Raw genomic sequence first — 22931 nt, 5'->3', positions numbered from 1 at the left:
GACCAGTACAGAAGATCTCATCCGAGATCGACCTACAGTTTTAGGTAACCCTCGGAACAATTTTTTCTCTGTTTGTGGTCGAGAATCTCGAATTCTCAAGACCAAAGTCTGGCTGGATGGTGATAAAAGGGTGAAAGACAGTAGTCGTATGGCTGAACTGAATGGTAAGGTGCTGGAAATTGGATTGCGATACGAGAAGATTGGAATTTTCTGTAACTACTATGCTCATTTAGGACATGATTCCAAACACTATTCTAAATTTATGAAGGATTTATCAGCGGGCACTATTAAACAGGATCGTATTGTGGAGGAACTGGTTATAACTTCAGCTTCAATAACTCAAACTCAAGCACTCCTCAACCGAGAAAAAAGTCAACCCCAAACTGGTTGATAGATAATTTTGCCAGCTTGAGTATCAAAGGGACAAAAAATAACTCTATAGAGACATCTGGAGGTAATAAGGAGAATGATAATTTTTCGGAAGTGGTTTGGCAGTCAGTTGAGAAGACTAGTGAGGCATTAGTTCTACAAGACATTACTAGTACTATGAATACTGATGGATCTGCCCCACAGAACTTACCTAATGAAGGAATTACCAGCAGGGGTTCTAAGTGGAAACAACTTGCTAGACAAGGGACTGATTCAAGTAAGCTGTTCGGAGGAATAAAAAGAAGAAATCAAGGGAAGGAAAATGAAAATGAGACTAAGAAGATCTATATGGTTGATGATATGATTGCTGAAATGAGGGTGGAGGGTGCCAGCCATTCAATGGCACCCGAAGAGATATGAAGCTCATTACGTGGAATTGTCAGGGTTTGGAGAGACCCCTGACAATCCACAATCTCAAAAGGATGTCACAATCTCACTTCCCCGAGATGGTTTTTCTATGCAAAACTAAAAACCAATCTCGAAAAGTAGAAATGAAGTTGAGGTCATGTGATTTTACAAATTGGAAGACTATTGATCTAGTGGGTAGCGCCGGAGGCTTGGCACTAGCTTGGAGGGACAATGTGGTAGTGCAAATAATTGATAGTTCAAATTTTTTCATCTTGGCTTTGGTGAAAGACACATCCATTAATGTGGAATGGAATCTCATTGGTATTCATTTCAGCAGCCATGAATAGATCTGTTTAACACAATTTCAAGAGGTGTCAGCAATCTTATAGCAGCAACAAGGTAACTCATGTATTTTGGGAGACTTTAATGCTATTGTTGATCAAAGTAAAAAAAGTGGAGGTAGTCCAGTATTCTATAGCAGATTTTAATTATTTTATTGGTGATAATACTTTACTTGACTTGGGAATGATTGGTAGACCTTTCACTCGGAGTAATGGGCGGAGAGCAGGGGAATTGATTCAAGAACGATTGGATAGAATCTTAGTGGGAGAAACATGGCTGCAATTGTTCCCTAATCCAGCAGTTCTTAGATTGTCCGAGATGGGTTCAGACTATGCCCTTCTCCTTTTTGACACTAATCCACAAACTGAATGTTCAAAAAAAGATTTAAATTTCATACCTAATGGTGTGAGGAAGATTCAGTCCAAATTTTAATTAGTGAGGTTTGGAACACAGAAATTGAAGGCTCCCCCATGTTTCGACTAGCTCAAAAGCTTAAACTCGTTCAACATCGGCTGGTCATATGGCAAAGGAGTAGTCTTTCAAACTTTAAAAAATAGATTGATGAAATTATAGGGCAACTAGAAGAAATGAGGGCATCAGGTTTAATGGGAGGTCTTGAAATCATGGAAGTTGAGCAAAAATTAGAAAGGACCTACTTGAATGAAGAGCTCTATTGGAAGGATAAATCTAGAATTAAATGGCTAAAAGAAGGAGACAAAAATACTAGCTTCTTCCATAAAAAATTTAAGGCTAGATCTAGGAGGAACAAGATTTGGAGACTCAAGGCTGAGAATGGAGAGTGGGCTACTTTTAATGCAGCCATCGCAGGGGTGGCAGAGGAGTATTTCAAGGGAATCTTTACTTTCACCAATCAGGCAGATCCTGGGCCTTTTTTCTTAGACTTTGAGCCTAAGGTTACAGCTAGCATGAACCGTAAGCTACAACGTCCGGTCTCTTTTGAGGAAGTAAAGAAAGCTACCTTTAGTGTACACCCACAGAGTGCTCCAGGGGAAGATAGGATAACAGCTAAATTCTTTCAATTTTACTGGGATACTGTGGACAATGATGTATTCAAGGCAGTTAGAAGTTTCTTTCAAGGAGGGTGCATTTTAAGGAGTTTCAACCACACTAACATCTGCCTCATTCCTAAGATTCCTGATGCTTGTGACATGTCCCAGGTACGACCCATTAGTTTATCCTCTGTATTATACAAAATCATCTCTAAGATACTGGTTCATAGATTACAAGGGTGTATGAATAAACTTATTAGCCCTAATTAGAGCGCATTCCTAAAGGGAAGACTTATTTTAGATAATATCTTGATAGCACATGAGTGTATGCACTACCTCAAGCAGAAAAAGAGAGGTTTAGAGCTTGAGATCACCCTTAAACTTGACATGAGTAAAGTATATGACAGGGTTGAGTGGTAGTTTTTGTGGTTTATCATGAAGAAGATGAGATTCGATTCTATGTGGATAGGTTAGATTCATAAATTGATAACGACGGGTTCTTACTCTGTGGTTGTGGAAGGCCAACCATACGATTTTTTTAAACCAAATAAAGGCATCCGTCAGCAGGGTGACCCTCTATCTCCTTTTCTTTTTCTATTTTGTGCAGAAGATCTCTCCTTCTTGCTACACAAAGCAGAGAAAAACCGGCACATTCAAGGGATCTAGATTACAAGAAGATGTCCTAAGGTTAATCATTTACTTTTCGCAGATGATTCTATATTATTCTGTAAGGCATCAGAAGATAATTGTGGGAGGATCTTAGATTTATTAGGGAACTTTGAAAGCTTCAGTGGCCAAAAAGTTAACCTTAATAAATCTGCAATCTTCTTCAGCAATAACACTCCTCATTATATACGCACATCACTTGCTATTACCATGAATATTTCACACATTGGAGCTCAAGACAAGTATTTGGGACTGCCTTCTTTAGTAAATAAATAGAAAAAGGCCACCTTTTCTGCTGTCAAAGAAAGGGTTATAAAAAAGTCCAAGACTGAAAATGATGTCTTTTATCTAATAGAGGAAGACAAGTATTACTAAGGGCGGTAGGAAAAGCAATCCCGATATATACCCTGTCTTGTTTCAAACTTCCAGATAATCTAATCAAGAAAATTTATGGCATTCTTAATCAATTCTGGTGGGGTCAACAAGTTGTTGAACATCGTGTCGTTTGGATTAGTTGGGATACAATGATAAGGGCTAAGAAAGAAGGAGGACTTGGCTTTAAAGACCTACGTGCACAAAATTTGGCTCTCCTAGGTAAACAATATTGAAGAATTGCCACTAATTCTGATGCTTTATTATCTAGAATCTTAAAAGAAAAATATTTCAGATATAATTCTATTATTGATACAGAGTTGGGGTCCTTACCTTTTTGGGGATGGAGGAGTATCCTTGCAGGTAGAAGCGTCGTTGAAAAGGGGTTAAATTAGAGAGTTGGTTCTGGATCAGCAATCCGAATCTTTAGAGATCCATGGCTCCCACCTCCGTATCCATTCTCAGTACCAGCTCTCACAAGTCAGTCTCAAGCTGGACATTCAATATTCTTAGTTCGTGATCTGTTTTCTACACATAAACAATGAAATCAGTCCCTAATTAATTCAATATTCTCTCAAGATATTGCCCAGAGAATTCTATCTACAATATCAGGAGAAGGGGAGGACGAAATTCAATGGACACTCAACAGATCCAAGATATATGATATAGTTTCATGATATAGAGTTGCTTACCTTTTCCACCATGTTTCTCTAGAATTTTGTCCAAATATCATGTAACAACCAAAAATCTAGAATTTTCTTTGGAGTCTGACAGCCCCACACAAGATTCAAGTATTCGGGTGGAAGTCCCTCCATGGAAAACTCCCCGTCATGCAGCTCATAAATCAGCGATTCCCAAGTACTTCACCAACTTGTCCCATTTACAATGTTGAACCAGAATCCTTGTTACATTGCATCTTCAACTGTCTAGATGCTTCAGAAACTTGGAGCAAGAGTCGAATAGTGCACCTGACCCCAAATCCGAACTGCATCTCCTTTTTCGATTGATGGAAACTCCAAATTGTTGCCCTAGATTACAGATCTATGAGTAAGAACTCGGCTCGTTTTGCTTTGATTATTGCCTGGCATATATGGAAAGAAAGGTGTAGGAGGATGTTCGAATACCAAAATATGAATTTTGAAGAACTTCTGGCAATTGCTACCAAACAAAACAAAATCAGGAACTTGTAAACTTACCCACTGAAGTCTCAACTTAATTCTAACTTTGCTTTTTTCTTAGTTTCATTCTTTTTACTGTGCCTCGTTAATGTTTAAGCGAAAGATAAGAGAACCTCACTTTCTTTTGTGTAGTCCTAAATTTTGGACAAAATATTTTCTTTCATTTGAAATAAAATAACCTATTATCTTTAAAAAAAAAAAAAAAACTATCTTTTATTATGAATTGCTAGAACTTATATCTTGTTGTAAGTACTTTTGATTTTCCTCCTTGATGACAAAAACAGATGAAATTAAAGAGATTAAAATTTTATGGATTTATGCTTTATCGACTTATATTATGCATAAACTTAGTTTTAGCTTTTGGTATCTCTCATATGCACTCTGACTTGTCTAACATATCTTTGTTACATGCATGCTGTTAGTATATGTTCTGGTACCACAGCTTGCACTTTTGCTCTTCATTGGATGCATCCTCATATATAGGGAGAGCTTATTGGAAATTCAAGGAATTTACTCATTATTCTCTCTTTAAATTTAGTTTAATCATGTTTATCATCGAGGGATAGATTATTGAGTCAAGAATTGTATATTAACTTTATAATGATAAACATAACTAATAATATTTTATTATAACTTATTTTCTATCATAGCAATCCATGATTCAAGCAAATCAGCAAGTAATTGAGCGATATACTCCAATAAGAATCAGGTCATCATATATATTTGGAAAGCTGCTGCACATAGCTATCAAACTAAAGAAGGAAGAATTCTACCAAAATTAGTGTATGTAATCAACATGAACAAAGCATCAAAATCAATTTAGAGATACAACTTAAATATAAAGCTGAAAAAATTGTAGAAATGTTAAATTAAAAACTAACATTTTTTATGTATTTATTTTGTATTTGAATTAATATTAGTTATTTTTTTATTTTTTTACCAAAAATGATAGTCCTATAACATTAAAAAAAATTATATAAATGATAAATGTACTTGGGTCAAGAAATAATACATGAGAATTTATAGCGGGGTACTGATTACTTAGAATATATATTTTATACTTTACATTTGACGCAGGAGGAATACAAATATTTTTATTTTATTTTATTTTTGCCTGGTATTTTATTTGTGTCGTATCGCTAAAATCAAATACATTTAATCATACATCAACGATTTGTATCATTCAAAATTAAGTTGCTATTCTTCATCATAATTCACCTAATTCATTATTTAATCCAGATCTAATAACATGTAACACGTGTTCTCTTTCTATTTTGTGAATTAAAAAATCTAAATACATAATTTATTAATAACAATATTGTATTTCGAATTTCTAGCATACTAGCTGACAGTATTTTTGAAATCCAAAAATGTACTAATAAATTTAATATTTAAAAAATTCGAAAATATTTAGTAACAAAATGAATTAATAAAAAAAAAGTTTAAATTTATTTTATTTAATATTTATTAATTATTATAATATTTAATGAATATTAAATAAAATAAATTGTAATTTTTTTTTTGTCTAACATTATTATAAAAAATTATTCTAATTCTTGATAGTAACTAGTGATACTATGTACAACTGAATTAAATGCCCAAATCCTGCTAAGAAACTAACAAAGAGTGTAACTAACTATAATTAATTCATTTTCTTTAGAGTAAATATGAATTTAAATTATCGTAAAAAATATCCAAAATTTAATGAAAAATTAAAATCTAAAAAAAAAATTTAACCCAATAATAACAAACACCTAAAATGATTGTAAAATCATTTCAAATTTTTAAAATTTATTTTAAACATTCAAAATTATTTTAGAAATTCTAAAATTCATTTAAAAATTCCATAATTATTTCTAAAATTATCTTAAAAATTTAAAAATAATTTAAAAAATTCAAAATCATCTTAAAAATTTTAAAATTTATTTTTAAAATGTTAAAATTATTTTCAAAATTTCTAATAAAAAAATCCAAAACATAACAAAAAGAAACATCCAAAACCTAATAAAAAAGAGATATTCAAAATCATTTCAAATATTCTAAAAACTAATATTCTAAAAACTAAGAAACATTCAAAACCCAAATTAAAGAAATATCTAAAATATAAGAAAAAAACATCCAAAATTTAAGAAAAAGAAGCATGCAAAACCAATAAAAATTCATCTAAATTCAAAGAGAAGAAAAAGAAATATCTGAAACATAATAAGACCTAACAAATTAAGAAATGAGATATCTAAAACCTTTTAAAAAAAAATTAGAGAGCATTAATTCAAATTATCATGAGAAACATTCAAAATTCAATAAAAAAATTCTAAAACTAAATAATAACAAACATCCAAATTTATTATAAAACCATTTTAAAAATTCTAAAATTTATTTTAAAAATTCTAAAAGATTTTAAAATTTTTTAACAAAATTAAACATCTAAAAAGTAAAAAAAAAAAAACATTCAAAACGTAACAAAAACAATATATTCAAAATTATTTTAAAAATTTTAAAATATAATAAAATAAAACATCTAAAAAATTGAAAAAGAAACATCCGAAAACTAAGTAACATCTAAAGTTATTAAAAAAGCATCCAAAATTTAAAATAAAAATATTCAAAATATAAAAAAAGACATCCAAAACTTATGAGAAAAAACATTCAAACAAAAGAAGAAGCGAAGGAGGGATCGAAGGGCTCTACATGTCGCGACGGAGCAGCGAAAGAGGGAGTGCTCTGCACGTTGCGATGGATTAGTGACGGATTTAGAAAATTCTGATAGTAGAGACAAAGTTTATATAATATGACAATAAATTTTATAATAAAAATATTTTGTGTATATAAAAAATTAGCTGTCAAATAATCTATTAATCATTATGTATTTGTATATAAATATATGCATTGTTTAACTCATTTTTAATGTGTATTTTATATTTTAATATGTATTTTGTATGGATAGTTATTTTTTAATATGTGCATGTAACATGATTGTTGTTATGATTATATTTTGTTATTGTAAAATACCATTAGTCTTTAAAATATCTAATTTACAAATTAAAATACGTACTAAAATAATAATTTAAAATTTTATTTCTTTAGATTTTATATTTAAAAAAATTAAGTAATCTTTTTTTTAATAGTATAATCAAACTTTTTCTCTTTCTATATATATCATCAAATAATTATTTGAAATTTACTTCCTAATATAATTAGAAGTAGTTGACTCTTATTGATATTCATAATTAGAAAAGTCTTTTCAATTAATGTAGTTGCTATGAAAAAATTAAAGTTAATTTTAAAAAAAAGATAAATAGTACTCTTTCGAGTTAATTTTTAAGAAATAACAATAATCTCATTTAAATTTGAGAATTGATCGTTACGACGAATATCTAATATAAAACTTTTAAATTGACTATTAAGTAGCAAAAGTTGAATAACAAATTATTGTGGAGTCAAATTTAATAATTTAATAGAGACAAATAAATATTATTATCATGTACTACTCAAAAAGATTTTAAATTATAATGGGATATTTACCCTTACAAAAGTATATATACTTGAACCATCCCTGCGATAGAGAGCGGGGCTGCACGATGCAAGGAGAAAACTACGGTGGTTGTTTGGGCTGCCCGACGCGAAAGAGGGAGCCGCAATGGTCGGAGCGGGAGACAATTCGTGCGACGAGGGTGACATAACGGAGATACAACGGCGGCTCGACGGTGCAGGAGGAGGCATACGACGTCAAAGGTATTGCGGACGGGAGGAGGAAGAGCAAAAGAGAACATGAAAATGCGTGTAAAAATAGTTTGTAGCTTAGAATTGTACAAACTCGAATATAGAACAGGCACAAAAATAATTTTTTTAATTTTTTATATTTTAAAATTAAGATTAAAAAAAATTAATCAAATTAGCTTATGTCATAGTTGGCTCTTAGCCTCTTACGCTTTCTCTTAAATGCCCATTTCTTTCATGGACAACTAACTATCATCGCCATTGTCTTATTTATTCATCAGTTTTATCGGCAATTATTAGGCCTTTGTATCATCGACTATCATCATTAAACAATGTAAGAATAATGTAATAATCTTTTTTTTTTTGTCATAATGTAATAATGTAATAATCATCAGAAAGGCCCTCTTTTTTTTTTTTTTTTTTTTGTCATTTGGGTGGATGAAATAAATGGATATGCTAATTAATTAATTAGACCATATTTACGTTTAGGAATAATAATACAGATATGTAAGCATAAGTATCTGTAGAAATACCTGAAGATATGGATGGAAATGAGACACAAATCATTATATGGGATGGGAATTAATAGAGATTTTAAAGATCTCTATGTGAGGAATTTAAAAATGGAGATGAAGAATATAGTCCCGACTCAATGAAAATTCTTGCCATGAAAATATATATTGTTTAATTTAATCAATATATATACTTACTAATTAATTAGTAAAAAGAAAATATTTTCTGATGAAAAATGGAGATGAAAACAAATATTTTTTACAGTAATATAAGAGAACAATTATAACCCCCAAATTTCAGTCAATACTATATATAATAAATTACTAAATAAATTCAATATATAGTTCAATAAAAATAAACTTTCGCTAAATTTAAATTTTGAATATATTTTTAATTGAATTTCGGGTGTTTTTATTTCTAAAAATAAACTTTTGCTAAATTTACGTTGAATGTTAGCCGTAAAATTGACTATATAATATTCACTCAAAAGATTTTTTCATCTTTCTATTATTATAAGAAATGAGAATGGATTGTAGAGTCTCCATTTCCAATCTTCTATATTCTCATTACTATCTATCCCTGTAGCTCAGTTTGGGTAACTAACTTAATTAAACTCCTTTTAATAAAATAACTTAAACAATAAATGACTCTGTTAAAAGTAACTTATAAATAAGTTATTTTGTGTTTGGATTTTTAACTCTAAAAGTGCTTATTTTATAAAAATGTAATGAAAAGTAGAAGTATTATGAGAGAAGTCATTTTTTTTTAACTTCTCTATAAGCTCCAAAATAACTTCTTAAAAAGTTGTAATTTGGTTTTAAAAATTACACCAAATATTAATACTACTACTTTTCATAAGTCAAAAGTTAAAAAAAACTACTTCTAGAGTTTCCAAACGGGCCTAAGTCTATAACAGAAACCTTTTTCCAATGTATGGTTTCCATGCATAAATAGCAGTTGAATATGCTTCACTTAAGGTTACAGCTGTTACAAAGAGATGATTTGTTTATTTATTTATTTTCTTTTTGGCCCATCAAGAATATCATTATTACATTCAAGTCATCGGATTAGGCATCATATCAACCAAAAGTAGGGTTAGTTCCAATAAGTGGGGCATAATAATGCAACCCACAATCACAACATCAATCAAAGCTTTTTGCATGAATAATTTTACAAAAAAGTTGGATTTTTTTCATATGAATGAAATCTTAATAATATATTCTCCAAATCTTTCACACCCATCACTGCTTTTTAATTAACTTTTGATGCATATTAGTGATAGACAGATAACAACTACTATCAAAGCTTTCACACACTAATCACAGCATGAGCCACAAAATAAAGTAATATATGGACAAAAATATCCTTAGGAACCTAGAAAAAAGGAGAGGGAAAGAAAAAAGACATTAAAAAAAGCCTTATAATACATCTGATTCTTCTTCCTTTCTTTTCTTCAATTCATTAGCTTTTACTTTTTAAGTCTATAAGATTTATATGTAATGACTAACACCACCTAAATAAGCTTTTTAGCTCAAAAAGAATATACATATAGTTGCTTTAGATTTGTGGAAACTGACATATTCGCCTTGAGAAAAGCATACTAACTATTTTTATATTAATTAATTATATATATATAGTACCTAATTTTATATATATATATAGCTGTGCATTAATCTGTATATATTCTTTAGAAGCAATCCATGAATCATGATGTATACCAAACTAAAATTAACTAGACATGTTCTTCGTTCTGTTGCATTGTGAATATGATCATCTCCCTAAGGTGAATTCCAAGCTTGGATTATTCTGACAATCTAAATTATTTTGATCCTTGAAGCTTCTTGATTGTATATGGTTGCTTCCCTGCACAAATTTAAAGTAATATGCAATTATCAATGTCATAATCAAATTTAGAACATGGTTTAATTTCCATTAATTTTTTCAACAAATTAGGTGACAACCCACCTCGGAGAGCTTCCCAATAATGTGTTGAGATGATAGGGTTTCTGGACTAAGCTCGTTGGCTTGTATCCATGCTTCTCTACTGCCATTCATGATTTAAAGGGACAAAAACATGTAAATGAATGAAGTAGTTAAATAAATCATTTAATTTTGCTATTCATATATATCAATTAGATCAGTAACTAATCATATATACAAATAATTGAACAGCAAATTATTAGTCGATATTATATAATTTTTTGTGTATTTGTCAGGCTTAATTATATTGACCCCTTTAAAAAAATATAATGTCACATTATATTTTTAAATTATAGGAATCTTGAGTATTAATTATCACAAACATAAAAAAATGTATATATCTTCATAAATAACAAGATATGACGTATAATAATATCCCCAAATATATAACATCAGAATATTCAATGTAATTTCCTCTATATTAGGCCAGTGTCTAGTTGTTCAAAGTTAAACACTGGAAAGGAAGTGCTAAAACAGGTGAATTATCAAGTCATTAAGTATATATATATATATATAACATGATACACACAATGCAATTCCCAGGTTGTGGTAGAGACTTAATTGTACTTTTTTCTCTTCTGTTTCATTCATCATATATATATACCTTCTTCATTATCTTTTAATTTCATTTAATTAGCTGTTAATAAACCCCTAGCCTTTGTCTAATTAAATGCTTAAAAGTTCTACGTTGGAATATATATATATAATTCTTTTGGAATATGTAAGGACATATATATTCGTTAAAAAACTTTACCTTGTATTCCTTAGTCGTCCTTTTTATACTTCATGAACACATTCTTTTTTATCAAATACTTTACGTTAAGTACCTTAGCTTGTTTGTTTAACATGATTGGTAACTAATCATGGGGTTTTTCCAATAAGGAGGGTGTCATATAAAGGAATACAACAGCAAGGAATTAACTAAATCCCGTTAATAAAAAGTCTTTATTTTATTTGACTTTTTTTTGGTACAGGAAAGCATTTATCGATTCTTAACTCTTAATTTCGTTTTATTTTAATTAAAAAAAAAATACATGTTAGACAAAAATCAATCCATCCAGTGCACAATTCTGAATAAACAATCAAGGGTTCCTATCCCAATGCCAACTACTACTTACAGTACTATAATGTTTAGGTTTAAAGTTTGGTGAAAATTTAAGTGTAGTCAATTTTATGTAAAGTTGATAACTGAAAGTCGTTAGATGATAATTTAGTCAAATTCATCAACTCATTTAACAACTCTTATCTATCAACTTCACATGAATTTAACTACATCTGAGTTTTCATATTGAAGTTTATATATCATTAATATGTTAGTTTTGTAATAAATTACAGGGAACATAGTTTCAGGCCAAAATCCTGGCACCCCCTGAGTGGATCAACTATCTGTCCACACCTATATACATATAGAACATTAACAATTGGTCAATATTAATTAGATAAATATATTATTTATATTTATTATTTATTAAGAGAGTAGTTATGATATATTATTTATATTTATTATATATATTTGAATTTAACTTAATAAAATTTTTAATTTCCACTATGTGTACCTGCTAATTAATGTTATTAGTTGTTTTTCACTTGCAATATCTTCAATTATAAATTATTGTTCTTCTACATGCAGAACAGTAGTGATTATTATGAACCATGTAATCTTTGTTATATATATTTATTGTGGACAAATTACTGGCTAAAGATATATCAAAATAATTTCATGACATTGTATTAAAATTTTTATGACCGAAAAGTTTAGTGTTTATTGTAAAAGAAAAAAAATTAGTATAAAATAAATTAAAAGAAAAAAAGTTAATATAAAAAATTTAAACAAATTTAAAAAAAATTCCTACTTAAAGAAGTATAATGTTAATGATATAATTATTTATATATATATTTTTTATAAATTTAAACCTTTGAAAAATATAATATCGTAATATATAGTTTCTCTGAATTTATACGATATTTTTTTCCGGGTTACAATAATATTATGAATCATTTTCACATATGTACAATTAACTTTTAAATAAGTTTAAAATTTTCATTATCTGAAATTGAAGCATCAAGAATCACTCTTCTGATCACATTTCACAATAATGACTGGTTTCATTTCATTTGCCTATTATTCCTTCACTAATTTTTCTTGAAAAGCTTTTGCTTATGTGTGTGTATATATTCGAAGCTAGCTACCTAATCTTTATGTAATTAGGGAAGCATAATAAGGATATTAAGGGGTTTTTTTTTTTTTTTATAATTTGGAAATGCACCCTAGGGAGTAACATATAAATAAATCACTATATATAGAGTAGGGTGGAAAACCAAGAATCCGGCAGACATAATGCTCAATTGGCTTGATCATGATTCTGACTCTCCTTATAAGAAGGGAAATGCTTCATAAAAAACTCTGACAACTACTTAAACAAACATGAGGAAAGAAGCATATTTTAAAAAGTTGTTTAAATAGTTGTTAGATAGAGTTATTAAAATAGCATTTTCTTATAAGGAGGAGTAAAAAAAATCATATAAATCATCTGATTATAAAAAAAATTATGTCCACAGAACAAATAATCACTATATATTTATGTATAAATATATTATTTAATTTATTTTTAATATATATTTTATATTTTAATATATTTTATTTAAATAATTGATATAATAACTATTTTATAGTATACACTTAACATCGTTATTCTATTATTTGCTTAGATGTGCAATTTATATTGTACTGAATAAGTTGCCTATTAATTTCATGTATAAAGAAAAAAGTAAGTACATAAAACTCAATTTCATGATGATATTTGAAAATTCAAAATTCTCTATCATAACAATAGAAAAACAATGATCAAACAGCAAGAACAAAGATAAAATTGTGAAGTTTTTTGTCTTAATGTTCTGTATTTAAATAAAGTTATATATTCATTATTTCTGTATTTTGTTTTCTATAAAACAGCTTCAAACACTACTTATTAGAGTAAGATGGATCCAAGACCAAGGTTAATTAGTACAAAGATAGATCGATGAGAAGTAAACTCTTTCTTTTTCTTCTTTTTTTTTGTGGTTTTTTTTCTTCTATATCAGAGTTGTTACCATGATTTGGAACCCTTTATTTTTTAATCAACCTATCTATATCTCAACCACTTGACCTATGCTAAAAGTAGAATCAGTAACTTCTTATGTAATTTAAGAGACTCATGAATCATGATCAATTCCGATTAGATGTTCAAAGATTTTCATTCTTATATTGTCCTATTACTTTTCATTCTTATATTGTCCTATTAATTAAAGCTATCTTAATGGTTTAAAACAACAAACTTCAAAGAAAAACAAAATAAAGAACCTTTGGAATATAAGTGAAACAAAAGATGATCTCACTTTAGCTTTAGCTATATGCTTGTCTCATGAAGAGAAGAAACTGTGAGGAGCTACCATTTCTACCTACCATATATACCATGCTTTTCTTTCAATATACATATATATTACATATAAATAATCAACTTAGGTTGTCTAAAAATTTTAGGAAATTTCATTTCATAATCTTTTGAATTTTTGGCTTAATCAGAAGAGTTGTAATGCGGCTAAAATGAATGCATTGTTAACAAAATAATTATGTCCTTTGTTTTCTTGTTATTCTAGCTAACATTTTTATTATTATTAAGGTTTTTGTATATATTTTATTTATTTATTTACTTGTGGATTTTTTTTACTAAGTACTTATAAGCGCAGACGAATTCATATATGGGAGCAAGTATTTTCACTAGAATTTAAAATTCCTTTCAATAGTATATAATAATTATATTAGTAAATTTGATTTCATTAGATTAAATTATTATAAAAATTATTTTCTTGTCATATTAAATATAATTTGTCTTTACTGTTAATTTTTTTTTAGATCTGTCATTGTTTATAACATATCTATTCAGGAAATTAAGGTAAATAATTTTAAAATTTTTTAATATATATATTAAATAAGTTATATATATATATATATATTAAATTATAATATGACTATATTTATTATGACTATGGTAATTATATAAATATTTTTAACTATTATAATATAGATATATTAAAAAATATTATTTTAATTTTAACAACACTTTTTAAAATATTATAATTATTGTAATTACTATATATATATATATATATATATATATATATATATGCGCGTACATTTTTTTTTTCTTATTCACCTGTCTCTTGTAAACAAAACCAAAATAATTGAATAGATAATAATAATAATAATATCATTTTAACTACAAAGAATACATGAGAGAGAGTCAATTAAAGTTTTTAATTTAAGAAAAAAACGTAACGAATTACGGACCTTTAATTCTGTTATCTATAAATTAAAAATACAACCATTTTTTTTTATTTGTCAAGGTCAAAAAATATACTATATATTGAGTTACATTGTAAAAAAACCAACAGTCTAATTAATTATGGTGCTACATTTTAAAACATCTATATTTTTCCACAATATATATCTTGCATTTGTATTGTTGGGTCTTGGTAATTTCTATATTTCTATAAAAAAAAGTATTATATATAATAAAAAAGGCCTCTCCCCATTGAGGTAAGTGAATTTAAATCTGTAGTAAGTGATAGTCTTGTTTGAATAAATAAATTGTGTACCAAACAAAAACACTACATTCAAGGTTACTACCTGTCTTCTGACTTTGAAAGAACGTTTTAGGCAGTACAAATTTAGAGAACCGAAGAAATTTCCCCACTTAGTCAAAGCTGATCTGAGTCCATCCAACTCAATTATTATGGACTAGCATTATTACTAGTATGTTAGTTGTAGCTAGGCTAGGATTTACAAGATAGAGCAACCTAAAAAGTGTAGTAATTATATTGTCATCATATCTTGTTTTATCAAATATTATATGATTTCACAGTCACCCATGTATACAGTTTTATGTCTTCAATAAGCAAAATGGCATAACATTATTTATATTAAGTATGAACAACGTTTTTTAGACAATTACTATGATGCAAGTTATTTTCTTTTCTAACTTTATCTTTTATTCTTGATTTTTCTATTTAAATAAAAGATATAATTTATTTTAAAAAATTATCAGCATTTTAAACTAAAATTATTATATACTATTTGTGCAAATTACCAATCAAATATAAAAACAAGTTATCTAATTAACATACATAATACATATCAATGAGTATATATATTAATAAGGTTAATTAGTTTGGTTGTCAAATTATTATTTCCAAAAATGGGATAGCTTGTAACATAATCTGACAAGGTACATATGCATGTTTTAGTGGACATTATTATTTTGTCACATATATATTACCCTATGTTAGAAAACTAAGGTCCAAGAGGAAGCCAACTTCAATTAACTAGTTAAAAATAAGTTTATTATAAAAAAAAATCTTTTATTATTTTAATTTTTTAAATTTAAAAAAATTGATTTAATTAATTTATACTGTAGTTAGTCTCTAAACTTTTTCATAATATAATGGTCATCTAATTTTTGCAGCACTGTGCATTATTTGCAACTTCAATTTCCACTAGAAATTGTCTTTGCTGGCTTTTCCTTTCCTATGTAGAAATGTTGTTCTTATGGTTATTGTTAATCATAGTTGGATTTTGCAACCCAAGGTGTGTGTACCCCATTTTGTCCTATTAGTTGACCCACATAAATCTTTGAGTTAGAAACTTGTACCAAGAGCATTAATCCCATGATAAAGCTAGAATACCGAAAGTGTGACATTACATCAAAAATGGATTTGAAAGCCCTTAAATTGAATACTTTTAAGAATGTTAGTTATTGAACAAAACTCAAGGCAAGCCAGTCCATTTAAGACTTACAATTATAAGTGGCCAAAAAAGGTTAAAAACAAAGAAATCAACATGAAAATGGAACATTATTCATCTAAAAGTAGAATGTTAATCTGAAGAAAGTACTAATATATATATACATAGATTGTCAAAAGTTGTATATTTAATTGCAACTATATCACAAGAATAAAAAATATATCTAGTTTCAGAAAACCTTCACTTTCTACCACATTTAAAGAAGCTGAAAATGTGTACCAAAAAGAAGTATCATCCGAAATGATGCATGGCCATTTTTATCATCAGAAATAAAGCAGCGAAGAAGTGGAGAAAAGAAAGGAAAAGCAAAAGTTGTCAGAGAAAAACTAGTACTTTTTTTTTTTTAATTTTTTTTCCTTCAGAAAAAGGGTGAAATTGGGGTTCTGATTTTCCCCTACTTAATTATTAAATTCCACCATGCATGCATCAATTATTATAATATAGCATTATTATACATATATGGGGCATATATAGCTAGTGGATCCAATACCATGTAGCATGCAGATATTGTAAGATATAATAACCGACACTGACACCAATGCAACAATAATATTGAAAGAAATGAATCACATCAATTAATTAATTAATTACCTGGAAGAAGAATTACCCCATAGATTTTTATTGCTGCAAGTAGTAGCAGTAGTGGTGTTGTATCCCAAATCTTGATCTAGAGATGCATTATTATTATTTGGGGGCCCTCTTTGATTTGGTAAAAAGTTCTTATTTTGACTAATGGGTGATGCTAGGGACATGAAATCTTCATCTCCATCTGATGCTTCATATATAACACCATATTTAGTATTACTACAGAAATCATTGAAACAAACATTGAGGAATACTACTATACTTGCATTGTTAGCATAAACTTTTAAAGACAGAACATTATTATTTATTTTATTTAATGGTTGAAATGAATATGAATGAATAGGGTCCGAGTCATAAAGTAGTGAGCTAGGGAATCTTCTTCAGATGAATTAAATAAAGTGCAATGAAGAAACTCAAATTTGGACCGGAGATCAAGGACTCAATTAATTATATATTGTTGTGTTATTAGCTTATTAGGTTATGATGATAATAAAATTATGAAACTTTTTAAATTTTTTTTTTTTACCTGAGGAAGCTGCTGGCTTGTCAGTATTCTTAACAGTTCTATACATCTGCAGAAGCCAAAATAAGACAAAAAAGATTAGTACACATAGGGGGGAATGAAACAATAAACAATAATATCAATGAGTATTTAAAAAAGATTAAAAGTAAATAAATAAGTTCGTTTCTGGGATTATTTATTTATTTTTCTGGGAATTTGTTTGATTTTATCTTTTAATAATAATAATAGTAGTAGTAGTAACAACTAACAAGTAACAAGAAAGCAAGCATAGTGCATAGCAGGTAAGTAATATAATTGGGTTGTATTATTGAGAAATGATGGCTACTTTTTATGTTTCTTTTTTTTCTCTTTGATAAAAAAGTAGAACTTGTCCTGTTCCCTAATTCAAACAAGAGATTCAACTGTTCATCCCTTTCATTCATTTGCTGCATGTCTCGGCTCTTGTGCCGCATACTTAGAAGTCTCTGCCCCTTTTTCCGGTATTCCCAAATTAATAGGTTAAAGACTAATATGTTATGGTTTGAAGTTTTTTTTTTTTAAATTTCATATTGATTAATGAATTATTACATGTATAAAATAGAATTCGACACTTATTTAAATAAATTTGCGAACTAGCTACTAGACCAATCAAATTAGCTGTTTCCACTGCCACCACACATTAGACACCTTCTTTTGATAAGTGTTAGTATGAGAAAAAGTAGAGAAAAAAGAATAATTAATATTAATAAAGATGTATGTACCTGTAAGTGACTCTTGACATGAGCGAGTGTTAGATCTTTGACATCCATGAGTTCCAGAACTGACTTTGGAGTAGCTCCTATTATTGAATCGAGAAGGTAAGTAATTATTAATCAAGTAAGTAAGGGTTTGATGGAAGGAGAAATTAAAGAGGGGTTTGAGAGTAACATACTTTCATGGCCGCCAAGGAGTTGAACAGCATGAACAAATCGGGCATGGAGGGAGGTAGTCCAGCGCATTCTTGGAGCCCTCATGTTCCTCTTGCTGCTATGAATCATCATCCTTGTTGTTGTTGTTGATGATGGGAACATTCTAGACCTCATCACAAACCCGTTTGTGAAGTCAGTGTTGTTGTTAGCACCCCCAATAACCCCAAATAAGTGATGGTGATTAAGGGTTCTTAGACTCTCCATAGTTATAGCATTATTAAACCTTGAAAGTGGCGAAGAAGGAGTGTTGGTGTTGTTGTTGTTGTTGTTGTAAAGAGGGATTCCATTGATAGGCCTAATTACTACTTGCTCTGATGATGATGATTTGTTCCAAGGGCTTTCAGCTTCAGAAGGGGTTGGGGTTGTAGGTGCTGCTAAAGAGAGTTGTGTCTCCATGTTCTTATGATGATGAAGAAAAGTAGGGATTGAAATGGAACCATCACTGTGTGATTTTTCAGCACCATCACTAGTAGTAGTGCTACTTCTCCATATATCAAACCCTCCACAATCTCCTTCTTCTTCATTATTGCATATTGATGGTGGAGCACTCTTTGGCAGGCTTATCTGCAGTGATAGATCAGGAATCACATTCTCACCCATTCTTTCTTTCTTTTCCTCACTCACTATACTGCTTTTATATCTATATATCAATTTATTTAAGGGACAATAAACAACAATTCAATTCAATTCTTTCGATCTGCTGCTGCTGGTGCTGGTGCTGCTAGTGGATGGTGTTTATATATTATTCTCTCTACTGTTACTGTGATTATTGAGGAGGGTATATATATAAGAGAAAGAAAGAAAGAACGAACAAACACAAAAGCTACATATATAGAGAATAATAATGGAATATTAATTATTATAAGTGGGGGATATCAACAAAATACATATATCTAAGTATTAGAAAACAAATTTAAAGGCTAAGTATTATTAATGGAATAAAAAGAAACAACAAGCTAAGCTAAGGCCCTTTTTTTTTATGATGAGGTTCACAAAACAGACATCCTTCCAATAAGGACTAATAATAAGGGGAATGAAGAGAGAGAAGAAAGATGTGTGGTGGTGGTTCATAATAATATATATTAATTAATATAAATAAACAAAAAATTAAAAATAAATAATTGAATGGGAGGAGAGAGAGAGTGGTGGTAACTAAGTAGAGAGTATATGTAGGAAAGTGACACTCCAACAATTCTTTTCTTTCCTTTTCTAACTAGTAACTAGTAACTTAACACATTTTTTTTTATCTGCATAGTCAATACAATACACGCAAAACACTGCAACTGATGCAACGGCGTGGTGCTGCCTACAAAGTTTTGTACAATTTTTTCTCTCATTTCCTTACTTCTTTGCCCCGTACAGGACGGGTTGAATTTTGCTATATCTAAATTTATTATTTATTTATTTATCAAAAGTTTGACAATAAGTAAATAATAAAGTAAATATCGTTATCGATATCTAACTATTTATCCAAAGAATAAAATATGTTTACAATTTAAAAATTTTTAATTAATCTCTAATTATCTTTAAGCAATTGGTTTAAATGATCTCTGTCATTAGTCTAAATGACTCTTAATATATTATCAAGTCATTATAAAAGGGTAAAATATTAAATTAGTTTCTAATGTTTGAGTCTAATTCTGTTTTTGTTTTTAATGTTTAAAGTGTCCTATTTGAATCAAAAGAGTTTCATTTAACTTCAATGTAATTCTGTCATAAAGTCAATGTTAAATAATTAACGTCACCATTCCACCAAACCTTATGTCCTTCCCTAAAGAAGATGTACAAACTCGAGAGGCACAAAATCAGCAGCGGATGCATCATCGCGAGCTACTAGCCTTGGTTCAAGCACATGGAGAACAGAACTTACTTTTCGCAAGAAAGTTCGCCAGTGATAACGAGGACAAAGCCATCGTTACCTCTACCGCGAGGAACTCCCCTTAGCAACCAAAGAGTTTGGTTATATAAGTTTTCTATATCTAAAAACTGAATTTCATTAATTATTTAATATTGACTTCACAGCAAAACTACATTGAAACTAAATAAAACTTTCAACTAATCTCCACATACAAGCCTTTTCACTATACAAATCTTACAAGTTTTCAATATCCCTTATCCCTAAAACGCGCCTCTTATGGCACTTATGTTTCACACGTCTCCTTAACAGATTTTTCAATCAATCAATGCGCGAATATATAACTTCCTTCTTCGAAAGGATTTCGTTTCCTTTTTCGAATTTCTTCTACGTTTTCTTTGCCTTCTCTCTTCGATTTCTTTCGTGCGTTTCTCTCTGCCTTCTCCTTCACCGTTTATGTAAGTTTCTCTCTCTGTTCTCTTTCTTCGTTTTTCTCGTTTTTCATTATTTCTGAAATCAAGCTCTGAAACCGTTTTGAAGATAATGGATTATTCAAATTCAGATTGTCAATTGAACTAGAGCAATGTGAATTTTGAATTTAAATCCAATGAAGTTCCTGAGGTGTGGTTTAATTCCAGTTAATAATTGAATCTGAATTTGAATCCATTTAGTAGTTTATGATTGTGTAGCTGAATAATGCGTGAATCTTGCCTGTGAAATTTGCTGTTCATTATTCCTTGTTTGAATTGAATCTAATGTACTAGTTCTGATAAATTTTCTGCATTTTATATCAGATGTTTGGGTATAAATCAGGAATATTTGGGTATATTTTAGGAAAGTTTGGGTGTATTTACAGTTTATGACTTTTCATCTCGCTAAGAGTGAATTGTCTTATTCTTTTAGTTAAATTGTTTTATTTTCTACTTAACGATGATTCATGAATCTGATTTTTGTTATTTTTTATGATGGTTTTATAGTTGTATTTGCATTCTATAGTTTATGCTTGTTTTAATATGGTGTATTTTAGGTGTATTTTGCAGCCCCTCTATGGTGTTGATGAGCAGTTTGTTCTCCACATACAAGCATTTTTCTCATACAAGTCTTCTCTTTTTTTTATTGTTTTGAATCCAATCAAGTGGCTGAGGTGTGATTCAATTCAGAAGAAAAAAAAATGTAGCATTAGAGGAAACATTTTTCTATATTTGCAGTAAATTTGGATGTAAAACGAAAATATTTGGGTGTATTTTAAAGAATTTTGGGTGTTTTTTTATTCTGATAAGTTCTGCATAATTCAAAACTTTTCCTCTTCCTCCTCCTTATCTTCTGCTGCTTCTTTTTTTTTCATCATCATCACCATCTTCTTCTTCTTTTTTCTTTTATTCATCTTTTTCTTTTTGTTTTACCTTCTCAAGTTTTTTCTTGTTTACTCTCTTAAAAAGAATAAAAATAAAAAAAATCAAACAAAGAAAAAGAAAAAAATACATAATACTGCAAAATTACTTGGAAGATGATGAACTTCATTTATTTAACTAAAAGAAAGAAAGAAATAAGGAAAAAAAGAAGAAGAAAAAAATGCAGCATTAGAGGAAATATTTTTCTGTATTTGCATCAAATTTGGGTGTAACACGAAGATATTTGGGTGTATCACGAAGATATTTGGGTGTATTTTTATTCTGATAAATTTTGCATAATTCAAAACTCTTCCTCTTTCTCCTCCTCATCTTCTGCTGCTTCTTCTTTTTTTTTCATCATCATCTTCTTCTTTTTACTTTTATTCATCTTTTTTTTTTGTTTTACCTTCTCAAATTTCTTCTTGTTTTACTCTTTTAACAAGAATAAAAATAAAAAAATCAAACAAAGAAGAAGAAGAAACACATAATGCTGTAAAATTACTTGGAAGAAGATGAACTTATATTCATTTAACTAAAAGATTTTTCTTTTATTCATCTTTTCCTTCTGGTTTTACTTTCTCAAGTTTCTTCTTGTTTTACTCTCTTAACAAGAATAAAAATAAAAAAAATCAAACAAAGAAAAAGAAGAAATATATAATGCTGTAAAATTACTTGGAAGAGGATGAACTTACATTCATTTAACTAAAAGAAAGAAAGAAATAGGGAAAAAAAGAAGAAAAAAAATGTAGCATTAGAGAAAATATTTTTCTGTATTTGTAACAAATTTGGGTGTAACACGAAGATATTTGAGTGTATTTTTAAGAATTTTGGGTATATTTTTATTCTGATAAGTTCTGCATAATTCAAAACCCTTCCTCTTCCTCCTCCTCATCTTCTACTACTTCTTCTTCTTCATTATCTTCTTATTTCGTTTTCTTATAATTCTTCTTGGGAGAAAAAATCAAACAAAAAAGAACAAAAATACATAATGTTGCAAAATCAATAGAAAGAGGATGAGGAAAAAAAATACAGCAACAACATCAGTAATATAAAAACGACGATGAAGATGAAACACGTGAAGAAAACAGAGGAGAAACACAAAGAAGAAGGAGAAGAAGAAGGAAGAAAAGGAGGAAGAAGAAAAATGCGAAGCGCGCTATGAAATTTGTTGAGTAGCGCGTGTGTTAACACGCTCTTATAGATGAGTGTGCTTTTTGTTGGGCTTTACCCAATTTG

At 29.0% G+C, this 22931-nt stretch overlaps 1 protein-coding gene across 4 annotated transcripts; it reads right to left on the bottom strand.

Annotated features, from left to right (window-relative positions):
- Positions 1-9981: 9981 nt before the first annotated feature.
- LOC112750874 (transcription repressor KAN1) lies at positions 9982-19575 on the bottom strand. 4 transcript variants are annotated; one of them, XM_025799779.3, is made up of 6 exons: positions 18413-19575; positions 18243-18319; positions 17506-17551; positions 16986-17169; positions 10541-10619; positions 9982-10438 (listed from the first exon to the last, which is right to left on the bottom strand). In XM_025799779.3, the coding sequence occupies exons 1-6, from the start codon at positions 19047-19049 to the stop codon at positions 10346-10348; spliced, it is 1116 nt and encodes a 371-aa protein (XP_025655564.1). In that variant the 5' UTR covers positions 19050-19575; the 3' UTR covers positions 9982-10345. The 4 variants fall into 4 exon arrangements, with proteins under 4 accessions (XP_025655564.1, XP_025655566.1, XP_025655565.1 ...); XM_025799781.3 differs by having other exon boundaries at positions 17002-17169; positions 18413-19490; XM_025799780.3 differs by having other exon boundaries at positions 16986-17163; positions 18413-19442.
- Positions 19576-22931: the final 3356 nt, after the last annotated feature.

Source organism: Arachis hypogaea, chromosome 15 (assembly GCF_003086295.3).
Source record: "Arachis hypogaea cultivar Tifrunner chromosome 15, arahy.Tifrunner.gnm2.J5K5, whole genome shotgun sequence".
In the NCBI taxonomy this organism is placed as follows: domain Eukaryota; kingdom Viridiplantae; phylum Streptophyta; class Magnoliopsida; order Fabales; family Fabaceae; genus Arachis; species Arachis hypogaea.
Note: the sequence above shows the minus strand (reverse complement) of the source record. Positions and strands in the feature narration are given on the sequence as shown.